General features: G+C 38.5%; 1 protein-coding gene across 1 annotated transcript in view; it reads left to right on the top strand.

The window, feature by feature from the left end:
- The first annotated feature begins 3848 nt into the window (after window positions 1–3848).
- The window catches only part of LOC139131075 (sortilin-related receptor-like), a 31551-nt gene continuing 22654 nt past the window's right edge, over window positions 3849–12745 (top strand). Inside the window, exons 1-6 of the mRNA XM_070697024.1 lie at window positions 3849–4103; window positions 9604–9811; window positions 10599–10661; window positions 11406–11516; window positions 12118–12228; window positions 12459–12569. Coding sequence (XP_070553125.1) covers window positions 3981–4103; window positions 9604–9811; window positions 10599–10661; window positions 11406–11516; window positions 12118–12228; window positions 12459–12569 — 727 coding nt within the window. The 5' untranslated portion in view covers window positions 3849–3980. The remainder of the gene's footprint in view (window positions 4104–9603; window positions 9812–10598; window positions 10662–11405; window positions 11517–12117; window positions 12229–12458; window positions 12570–12745) is intronic.

Below are 12745 nucleotides of genomic sequence, written 5' to 3'. Positions count from 1 at the left end.
CCAAGCATGACGAACTTAGTAGCTGCTTTTGAATTATCATATTTGTGTGATTTCAATAATATAAAATGATTATTAAATTAACCGGAAGAGATATTAATGCTCTTCATAACGCAGTTCACTAATCTAACCTGACACACAACCTCGCTCTACATCAAACTGTACGAAACCAAGTTCCTCCTTGAATTCTGGCATCCACACGCCACGCAGGACAACTGCAAATACTATAGGCTGTACGCAACGTACGTATCGACGTGTCCTCTTTCATGTAGGTTATCTCCTTCTGAACTATCATTGCCGCCTTACGTTTCCATTCAAAGATTTAGTTTCTAAAGCAAAGGTAGCGTAAACAAGGGAATTATTCATATCCGGAAGCAAAGTCGGGCTGTCGTCGTTAGAGAGTTTCCAAGTTACATCAGAATCATCAAATAATATTATTATAGATCAAAGAAATGACTTCGACAGTTTTCCGGACAGCATGCCCTCAAGACCAGGGAGTTCTACTGTTATGCTGAACATGCAGTGACTTGTATCTCTTGAATGGGACACTACATGTACAGAAATCGTCTATCACGAAGTGAAACATAAATAGACCTTTACTACCCTGGCAACTGTTCTTAATTCCTTCGTAAAAGCGGCAGCCCTAAATCCCAGTTCTTGAATTTGTATTTGTTGACAATTAGCTGTTTACGTGATCACAGTTCTTCCAAGTTGTGTCTTGTTATATTAATCAATATTTTAGAAATTGAGTTGATAAAAACGTACCACATTAATCTTCAGTGTTTACAGACGTGTCTGATCACCTGGTAATTAACCAGTGCTTGATCTGGGGTTCACTAATGCGCAGTTTGAACAAAAAAAAATTCGCCAGTTTAATGAGTCTGCCCATATCGATTGTACTCGGGCTCCCACTCAAATCTTCCATGCGTTTACGCTCTTCGGGCGGAGCGAGCAAAGCGATCAATTATTGTAACCACGTCAAAGCTAAAAGTTGAATTTCCACTTGAAGGGGTTGATCTCCGTTCTCATTTTGCTCTGTTTTCAAGCTGGCGTTCGAAGGAGAAAGTTAGTTAGAGTTCCTCGTTTTCTACGATAACGGAAAATAATACGGAAGTGTACAAATTGCATGACTTAAATGCAAAACTTTTGCCGAAAATGCGATTTTTAAACTCCGCTTTTTTCAATCTTGGCGCAACCGATTAAGATTTATGCTGATCCTTCAGTCGCCGGTGCTAAATCTGGATTCAAATCTGGAGGTACCAGTGGTGAATTATATTATAATACACCGACTGTCGATGACAATGTTTAAGTTGCCAGTTTCCCGACATTTTTATAGTAACGTTATATATTGATATTAATCCGGTAAAAAATTCGATGTTTTTTTCGATCCCAATTTTGGACCCAGTCCACGATCAGCCATGAGATCAGAGACGCCCTTCCATTTACCGCTAACACCATTTTCTAAGGCAATGGTATACAATCGCTCATCACTTACCCTAAGTGAACTCGGAGTCTACTGATGCCGAAACAAAAGACGATGAATCTGTGGAAAATTTACATACATTTAACTTCTTTAGCGTATTACTAAGTCGTATTTCACAGCACAAAATTCTACATTACTTCCAACTCACGACGGCATCATATGACATCACCCCTTCATGACGACGTGTAAACATCGGACAAGTCTTTCGTGGTTGCTAGTTTGAAATGAGGAAAAGGAAAAAACAAGATGGCTTTCGTGTGTTGTTTCTTAACAATTCAAAGACAGAGATTTAGATAGCTTACTTTAAGTGAAAAGGTTTTTAATTTACAGCAGCATATCTCACTAGTTGTGCAGTAGTATATATCGTCTTTTGAATTATGTGGTCTGATGTCCACCCACTATGACCTACTTAGAGTACTATGACAGTTGTCATTCATGTATGTTTTGTATGCGTGCAGTCATTCATCTGAGACAGTTCCACAATACCGTTGCACACTATCATGTGTCTCCAGTAATTTATTCAGGGCCATTACAATTATCGTGAAAGCATAGTGTGTGGGCGTCACATACAAAAGATATAGACTTTTCAATGGAAATTTCAGTATTCGTCGCGTCGTTAAAGGTTGCTAACTATAGTATTAACTGAGTTTCAATACAACATTCAATACTACACTGTTTTCTACGTCATCGTTATTGTAAAGTGCATAGTTACTAGATGTTTCCACTGAAAAGTTTGCTTCTTGTCAACTGAATTATCAGAAGAAAGGAATATGTTTTTTTGCCTGACTGAACACTCAAATGTCAGACATGAAGAATCTGTCGAGCATAACTTGTCAGATGTTTGCTAACCCAAGGATGCCCCAATATTAAATAATCACCAATGAAGGGTGGTTTTAAGACTATACACGTAAAATTTAAACGATAGCAAATTGCACAACGATATTATTGTATTTTGTTTGTTTTTAATTCTTTACATCTAACTACGACAAAATGATGTAATATTGTTCATACATATCTATCTCTCTATTCATCTATCTATCTGTCTGTCTTCCTATCTACTTCTATATCTATCCTTCTATTTATTTATCTATCTATCTATCTATCTATCTATCTATCTATCTATCTATCTATCTATCTATCTATCTATCTATCTATCTATCTATCTATCTATCTGTCTATCTATCTATCTATCTATCTATCTATCTATCTATCTATCTATCTATCTATCTATCTATCTATCTATCTGTCTATCTATCTATCTATCTATCTATCTATCTATCTATCTATCTATCTATCTATCTATCTATCTATCTATCTAACAATTTGTATAGCTCCTAACTAATATCCAAAGTTAGACAATGCTCAGAGTAACACTTTTTTGGATAAAGGGGATATAAATAATCTCTAAAAGATGGAAATTTTTACGCGTTTTTTGGAAAGTGTTGACATTTGGAGATTGTGTTTATGTCAAAGGGTAGGGAGTTCGAAAGGACAGGAGCTCCTGAGGAGAATGAGCGGCGGCCATAGGAATTTTGATTCCATCTGAGTGCGTGAAAAAGACATTTATACAATGGACAAAAAGAACGTGAAGATGAACGTGGTGTCACTAAATTTCCGAGATATCGTCAGGACAGATGCTAAAAGCATATAAAACATACAAACTTTGTTTCTAAAAGAAGGTTAAGATGTTGTATTTTATACAGCATACAAAATGTTGTGAAATAATTACTAAATTTGAATCAATATTTCTTCCCTTTTATTCATGTTGTAAAACGAGTACTCAAATCTCTGCCCACTTTTCTATAGCTGCAGAAGTCTTGTGCAGAACGCTATATAACATGTCCTAAAGTTCATTTAAAATTTCTATAACTCTAAATTTCAAGGCAGGCTCGTAGGTAACCCGACAGCTGTACAAAAGATGGCCTCGGAGTATAGGTATGTCAGTCGAGGAAGTATTATTTATATGCACGCGAAAATGCTCTTAGCTTAATAAGTTCTTTATCGCCAAGATGTTTGCTTTGTTATTCCTCAAGCTGCCACAAAGTTTCCTATTGATGAACTGCAGTAACGAATTCAGACACCAAAGGTCACCTTTCGTTTCTCCGGGGTCATCCACTAACACCTCACATCATGGCGCTGGACAAGTGGAACTTGAATTATGTACCACTGTATTCTTACATTTCATTTTCTTTACACATTTTTACAAAACTTTTTTTGTTGCAGGTTTGCTTCACTGGCAACCTTTACATGCGACGGCACAGGAGCGGCAAAATGAATGCAGTTGCTTCGTCCCAAAACAAGTTGAGCGTTCTCATGCAAAGCAGGTGCTGCACGCAAGCGCGAATACCCCGTCCTAATTTAAACCACAATAGGTGCTGCTCCAAGGTTCATGCACTGTCGGTGGATCACTTCTTTCGGGTCGCTCCTCGAATAAGTCGAGCTTTGCAGCGTCGAACAGCAATAACTTTGACGAACCGCATGAAAATTTGACTCCTCGAGTATGTCTCGAGTTTTCAATTTTTCTGCCGCTATCGTTCTACTGGCCTTTGTGACGACAGTGGACGGGTTCGCAAATGACCTAACTTCAAGGAATGTGAGAAGTGTCCCTGAAGGTGATCTCAAGGTAAGGAGCGATTTGTCCACTGGTGCATAGTCTGTACTGACCACTTTGAGGGGGTATCATTTCAGCGTACCAATGTGTATATTGTCCGCCGCATCGCGTGATTGACGGAGTATAAATCGCAAAACTCAGAAAAAAAACTGAAAACTGACCGACCGTGTACAAGCTATACTGTGGTCTCGCCTGTAAGTGTAGACCCGAGCGCGATGACACCTTGTCTGAATCGCCGCCAACGTAGGTTGCCTCCCGATCACACATAAATCCAATGACGTTAGCTCAATGAAGACGCTTCAAAAGCAGGACAAGGCGGAAAAACTAGACTTGTTTTTGGGTCATCGCACGCATCACTGCGAGACCAGCGCGTCACGCCGACGTTTGTTCTTCCCTCACTCATGAAGTGTATGCTGCTAAATCCCTGTCATAGCGTTCCCAATCAAACGACCAACAAACACTCCAACTCATATCACGATGATCAATGGGCTCTATTTGTGTAGAGTTGTCTTTCCTCCATAACCATAAAATGCTCAAAAGGCAGAGAACTACCGTCAGTATACATTGAAATAAACGATACATGTTGCAGTAGTCCCATATAAAAATGGTTAGGGGCAAAAACAAACAACATACCATTTCCTGTGTCACTTTTACAGAATGTCATGAACCGGGAACAATCTCTTTTTTTCTTGGTGTAATCTATGCAGAGATTTGGAAACCTCGTATAAACAGGTAACAATTCTCTCTTGAACAGAAAAGGCAACAATTTTATGAATAGCGCTAGGATTTGTGGAGGGTCACACCGTAAGCATTAACAAGTCGTCCACCTACTTGAGTTCGTGACTTTTGTCAGCTAGCGGAATTTATTCATGCCAGGTACCCATCGTAAACCTGTTTGCTAAGACCTTGTATGGTTTGAACATTCCATGAGTAAGTCACTTGTGAACGAAGTCGGCGCCATGTCCAAAATTGCCAATGCCGTACATCGCATTCCGAAGTTTATAGTTGCACCAGTCATTTCAGTATTAATGAAGCAGTGCCGTTAATTTGATGTCGCTTCGCCAGACTCGGATCTTAATTGCTCTCCATGGTGGAAGAATATTCCACGGAGACAAATTCTCAATGTTTCAACGAGAGATATGTACAACAATAAATGCCATATTCTACACAAAATTAGGGACGGACTTTTACTACTTATTTCTCGTTAAATTTATTGTTAGGCCCTAAATATTAAAGGTAACATGCACCCCGAAAGTGAAGACTTTAACTTTTGCTGAAACTTTCTTTAACGAAACGTTCAATCGTCCTCTAACCAAATCAAGAATACAAATCAGGGGTCACAGTGCACAGTTTTGTACTAATTTGCATTTGATATTTGAATCCAAATTGGTCGCCATCACTGTGTTAATTCAATGGGGAAAAATAAAATTTTGGAGGAAAGACAAAACTAAGACGGTGAAGTTTTTACTAACTCTGAGAACATGTGCTGTCAATTGGCCAATTACACCAGATTTCGGTATCCGCGTATGTATTTGGAAAATGATCGACTGCTTGCATGTATTTTTGTCCATGGTCAAATATGTACCAATTAAAAGTACAAGGACTGTGCTCCTTAATGGTCAGGTCATAGAGTCAACAATGAATGCACCAGCAAGGTATAACAGTTATACCTTGCTGGTGTATTCGTTGTTGACTTTGTCAAAGTAAATCCGGTGATAATCTGGTGACAACGTACACAGATTAGTAACTTATCCTTGCGTGCTTTGGCGCCTTAGGCAATCAAACGCATCAGATAATAGACATAACAGAGCGGCAAAACTTCGCGTAAGATTGTCAAAGTATAAATACATTACAAAGTACAAATAAGTATTAAAACATGACACAGAGAATGAGAAAAAGAATTATTTACAAAGTCTTTATTAGGCAATATATCATAGTCAAACGTATTAAAATACACAGTTGAAAGAAGACACCTATGTTGAGACCTCTACCACCACCCACCCCAGGGACGGACATTTAAACAACCCTTATAGTAAGACACGAAGTAATAGCTCAAAGATGAAAGCATGCATGAATTTTATTTCCTCTACCAGACGGCGAAGCAATGTATGGAAATCTAGAGACTGTAATAAATTGCCCAATGAATTCATGGGCAATATGAATGGATTTCAAAAATATACTCCAAAGAAATACAAAAATAATTTTGCATTAGTACATACGATCAATACTTGTAATCCGTGTAACTTCCCTACCAATTTTGTTAAAGGGACATAATCATTATAACTGTTCTGTAAAAAGTATATTTCTTCTTTTAGGGTAGAACGCGCCCCGGGACGGATATTTTGACTCTCAACTTTCTACAATTCTTTTCTGATCTACCATTTCTTCGTGCTCATTTTAAAGCTCTTGAAGAAAGAAAACTTTTACCGTCTTGCTTTTTCAAAAATCCAAAGTTTAATTTCCTCCATAGAGAAAACACAGGGATGGCGGTAATTTTGAATTTCAAATATCGCAAAATGTTGGACAATTTGTTCAGCTAGTTCCAAACTTTGCACGGTGACTGCCGATTTTTATTGTCGATTTGGTAAGACAATAGTCGAAAGTTTTATTATCGAGAAAGTTTGAGCAAAAGTTTAAATCTCTCACTTTTGAGGCGCTTACTTAATGTTAAATATGTTAAAATACAACGTATAAGTATTGCTGACAAAGTGGCACTGAGCATTTCGGTATGAGTTTTGGGAAGGAAAAGCCGTGTTTTACAAGCAATGGAAATTATCAACAATGTACGGAAGTTAAAACTCATGATTTTTAATTGTGTCACTGTATCATCGCTTCAAAATCATACGAGTGTCCTTTGCAAAGGAGTTCTTTGTTTATTATTGTTAATTATATGCCTGTTGAAATATGTTCGATTTGTAAGAGTAAAGAATCACAGTAATTTGATATGACTAATGTGTATGCGTCATGCATGTTCACCCCGTGACGGCTTGTAACGTGACAGTATGCCATAGAACGATCTACATTACATTTCATGTTTCACTCAAACATGTTGTGTAAGAAATTGAAGTCAAATCTGTCTAAAGCCAAAGTAGGCTGGAGAATCAGGCGAATATTTCCCGATTACATGATCCTTGAGATATCCACATTTCACCTGCATTAGGGAATATTTTCTTATGCAAAAAAAGGCTGGAGGACCCATTGCTTCTCGATGGTTTCAGTGATGTCATGGTTTATTGTATCTCAGGTATACACCCGAGGTGTCCGATGTCTAGAGATCTTGAACCACTATTCATAGGTGAACGTAACTCATCCCCTATATGCGTGGGCGAAACTATTCGTAAAATTACACCTTTGTTCCTCCAAGCTGCAGAACTTGCGCAAACTGCAGAACATGCACACAAGACAAACTATTGTTTCCTTCGGGTTGTATTGAGACTCCACTGTTGTTTATACAAGCACGTACTCGGAATTGGCTTGCCAAATGATAGAATCGGAGTAGTCAGGGTATTCAACGTATTATCATGCTTTGCATGCAGTTATGACATCTTGGAAGGGTCTGTAAATCATTTTATAAAACGCCGGCAATCTCGAGTAAACCAATGGCGTCCCAACCTACTGTCACATACGTTTTGTCACTTACTATAGCGCGAACGAGCTCGAAGTGATCACTCACGTTGGCACGGATAGGGGCACACCATGAAGATTTCATTTGTTAACAACAATTTAAACAGCATTATAAATCTACCAATAGCAACAATTTATCCCTTTTGCTATCAGAGGTCCGCTTAACCTGGCTTACCTTTGGCAACCTTCGGTAACGATGAGCAAATACTCGTCGTTACCATGGCAACGCTCAGTGCCTCTTGTAGCTGACTTGTACTTAAAAATTGGTGTGCAGGGCTCTCAGTGAGAGGGTTATGACCTCTGACATTCTTTGTTGAGGTACGAGTAACTTTTGCTATTAACATATATGCACGACCTCTCGTGTTGCCACTATCGTTTAAAGGTAACTGGACTCTAACCAAATGCTTTGTCAAGCCCATACCATACAGCATGAGAAAGGAAAGGGTGATATTTCTTGTCAGTCCTGTACATCTTCATGGTGTTATGAGATGAACTCTTCAAAGAAACTTCCTTTCATATATTAGTGAAACGCCATTCAACCAGAAAAGCCGAATAGACTTCGACTTCACAGTGATGCGATTGTGCAATGGTTACTTCAGACTAGTTATATAGGCGAATTGCTGTACATATACACAGACACTAAAGTGTTTGAACTGAAGTTAGTGAAATCTAAGCTAATTTATCGCCTCCAAAACCACTGCTACTATCCGGAGTCGGTTCGTCATGACACGGCCTCAACTAACCAATTACGTCGTTACGCTTCATTTACAACTTATAGATTGCTTTTTCTTCTGCCTGAGAGAGTATTGCCACTTACTGACGAGGTCCTTTAAAGACAGGGATGCTTGTCTGTCAGACACTCACCCCCACCTTATATGCAGGCCAACGTACGTTCTACTATGTCCACGGTTTTCATGTTATGTTAAATAGAATAGAATTTTACCTGTTCACCGTGTAATGTATATCCATGACACTCAGAAGCAACTGTAGTACATATAAAGTGTTTCCTTACAAGTAGTGCCAATGATTTTAACATTTTGAATTGTGTGATGTACTTCACCAAACTTCTATAAGTTTATCGAATGGTCGTCCCTTTGAACAAGATGTGTTTGCAAACGACCCTTTAGGATGATTGATGTGTGTTTATCGATTTACGTATAATGCGTACGTTTCAGCGTGGGGAGTAGTCTTGGTCTAGGACCTTTTACTTGACGATATTCGTAAGGGCTTGTGTGGTGGCAGTGTGGGGCTGCAAGTAGTTTTCCTCGTCTCTCTTGATTTCTAGCTATAGATGTCGTTTTCCTGATCTGACATTCGAACGGTGAAAGCAAGACGACCCTACGTTTCAGAGACACGATGTCCGATTTCGGGTGCGACATCATTGCTGGAAATGTCAGTGAGTGGAGATTAAAGTTCGAGCGGTCAGCTCTCCACACTGGAACTTTGTTGTATCCACCTGTATACGAGCAGTTTTACCACTGAAAGGTTATCTGTCGAAGAAAGGTGAAATAAATGTGCGCATTCAAGCGAAGTCAGACCTGTCTTTGCGGTCACCTTGAATGATCACCATACTGGTTGCAGTCCAACCCAAAAAAGTGCTATTCTCTATCCTTTACTGAAAAATAACCTTCATGTTGTTCCCCGCGGTCCTGTAATGCAAAGGCTTGACTTATCCGTCCGTTATTAAAAGTTTTTAGACGCACATTCTGCATGTTTCTATAGTTACCAGTAAAACTTACCTGATGCATGACACCTTATACCATGATTTCCCACCCTTTTCAATAAACCAAATCCAAACGGTGAATCATATTTTTCAACGGGCAATCATAGGCTTTTTTGGTAATCTCTTTTTGACTCTTTGACTTCCTTCGTCCTTTCTTGTTTCCAGAAAAATGGAGAACGGTCCCTGATAAAACGCTTAAAGGAACTGAGAGAAGCTATAGGCAAAAAAGACGGTGGTGACAAGCCTGAGAAACAATTCGCGGCGAAGGAAAACTCGATTAAGCCCAGTGAATCCAGACGAAAGGATGACAGCAAAAAGGTCACCAGGGTCTCTAGCAACGTAAAGAATTCCATACACCATGCCTTGAATGGAGGCACGTGAAGTATTACATTATTATCCGTAAATCTGTCAATTCCTTATTTTTGAAAGCATTAGGTTAGTGGTCGGTATCATCGACAGCTCTTTCTACTTAACCCTTCAGAATATTTTGAATTAATTTCATAACGAAATAAACCACTCACCTTGGTGGTAATGGCGATTTCTATAATAAGAAACTGGAAAACATTGGCCAAGAGCGGGCTATGAGGGAACCAGCGGTAAAGAGACGGAGTTGAGGATAAGGTGAGAAAAGGACATTCAGACACGTTGGTATATATCTGGTCTATTTCTGTACCCCTCTATATGGAGTATAGAGGGGTACAGAAATGAGAATTTAGATAGAGGGACTAACAGACGGACGTGAGGAGACGTCGAATGAATAGAGACCTAGATAGAATTCAGGTTCAGTGCGACGACACAGGAATACTACATAGAAATACTACTTAGATATAGCATGGATAATTGTCGTATTAAATCAATATAAAAAGAAGTCTCTTGTCGAGATGAAAGGGATCTATTGTTCATGTCTGCACTTTCATTCACAATATTCTTGTCCAGTACAAAAACATCAATTGTCAAACATCCAGTAATGCACAGATGTAGCTAGTTCTCTATCGGAGAGAAATGTTCACAGTTTGCCTCATAGACTGCAAGGTATGAAAGCAAGACATTTAATCTTATTTTTGTAGATTCACTAACTCATTCATGTACTGTTACATGTGTCACCAAGTTCAAAGTTGTGTAACTTTTTTTTCACACGAGTCTGCTTTTTCTTCTTGTAGGTCAGAAAAAGATGAGTGTGAAGGATACGGCCGTAAGGGAACTTTTGCCGAAATACTGGACAGGTAAATTTACATCTCACATTGTTGTGAATCGAAATAGATGTCCGCCTGTAAAAATATTGTATTTTCAACAGTATAGAGTCAAACAGAGTCGAGTGAGATACTCTTAAATACGATAATGCTCACTCAGGGATTATATATTATGATTCACATGCATTCATCATGGAGGGCATTGTTTTGAATGTTTTTGTTCTAGCACGTTGATAAACACAGTGTTCAGCTTTTCAACGCATTACGTATGTGTGTAAACTGCATTGTTATTGTTAAAAACTGACTTCTGGTCCGGACTAGAATTCCAATTTAAACAATAACAATACATACTAGACATATAGACGCTAAGTTGACAAGCTAAATAGTGGGTGGTTCAACATTCTTTGGGGAGTAGAATAAGAAGTTGCAATTGATATACAAAACACAAATAATGAAAATATCATCAAAAGTTAGCATTATTGGCCCTTTAAGTGTGCATTCGAAATTAATTGGAAGAAGTGTAACAATACAATAATAACATGTAGTATCGAGAGGTTTGACAAGGCGATCCACATCTTATATATGCATTTTCGTCAACAAAACAAAATGGTAAACCGCATGACAATACACTTTAGTTGTTTCCAGGAAAATTTTCTTGGCAGTTTTTTTCGCTTTTACGCTCTAGGAAAAAGAGACAATGTTAACTCTATTGAGTAGTCTTAAAATTTAACCATCATTGAATGCTACTCGTAATTCCAATCTTCTCACATCTTATAGGAGGCTGCTATTCCGGCCAGTTCCAGTGTAACAATGGCAACTGTATCTATGGTTCCTGGGAGTGCGATAATTTTGATGATTGTGGAGACAACTCGGACGAAGTCAACTGTGGTAGGTTTACATAAGTTTTCATTTCAGCGGATAAGCTACCTTTCTCTTTTCAGAATTTCGTCGCTGATAGTTGAATGAGGGTCTCAGATCAAAATCAATTTTACATTTCACCTTGGCACTATACACTAATATGTAATACATAGGTGTGAATATTCAAAAAAATACACATAACAGATTTTTAACCCAAAATAAAACGTACTGAAGAGTCTCAAAGAGAAGAGATTATAAAGTGATAAAGACGACCCATTTTACTAAATGTTGTTTAAAACTTATGAGTGCCAATATCTCTTCCGTTGAAAGAGGCTGCAATACAGGACAGTTCCAGTGTGACAATCAGATAATGGCAACTGTATCTATGCTTCTTGGGAATGCGATAACTATGATGATTGTGGAGATAACTCGGATGAAGTGAACTGTGGTAGCTTTTGATGATGTCTTTCTTTTCGATGGCTATATTACGTGTCGTGTGCACCAAAATAGGTGATGCATCACACTATAGTATGATATACCCTTAACATATGGATCATTTTGATATACTTTGGGTCCATCGGTCAAAGTCTATCGATTAAAGCACGTAACATTACTTTTCATTAAATGATAGGAGGCTGCAGTACTGGCCAGTTCCAGTGTAACAATGGCAACTGTATCTATGCTTCTTGGGAATGCGATAATTATGATGATTGTGGAGACAACTCGGATGAAGACAATTGTGGTAGGTTTAAATGATGATTGTGGAGATAACTCGGATGAAGTAAACTCTGATAGTTTTAATGATGTCTCCTGTTTCTGTAGCCATATTACGTGTCGTGTGCACCAAAACAGGTGATGCATCACACTAGGTGATACGTTGATGGTATACCCTTAACATATGGATCGTTTTGATATACATTGGGTCCATCGGTCAAAGTCTAACACGTAACATTACTTCTCATTAAATGATAGGAGGCTGCAGTACCGGCCAGTTCCAGTGTAACAATGGCAACTGTATCTATGTTTCTTGGGAATGCGATAACTACGATGATTGTGGGGACGATTCGGATGAAGCCAACTGTGGTAGGTTTAAACGAGTCATTGAAGTAAATTAATCATCGAGGTTTTGTTAATCAAGCTTTTGTCTGTTTTGAAAGATTGACCTTGGATAGAGACCTGTCGATTATCATTTTCGTGGTCATGTTTTCATCACATCGGGAATTTAGTTACATTGACAACACAACGCTAACATATATCAG

The sequence above is a fragment of the Ptychodera flava genome, chromosome 4, assembly GCF_041260155.1.
Source record: "Ptychodera flava strain L36383 chromosome 4, AS_Pfla_20210202, whole genome shotgun sequence".
NCBI lineage: Eukaryota > Metazoa > Hemichordata > Enteropneusta > Ptychoderidae > Ptychodera > Ptychodera flava.
This window is presented reverse-complemented; position numbering and strand designations above follow the sequence as displayed.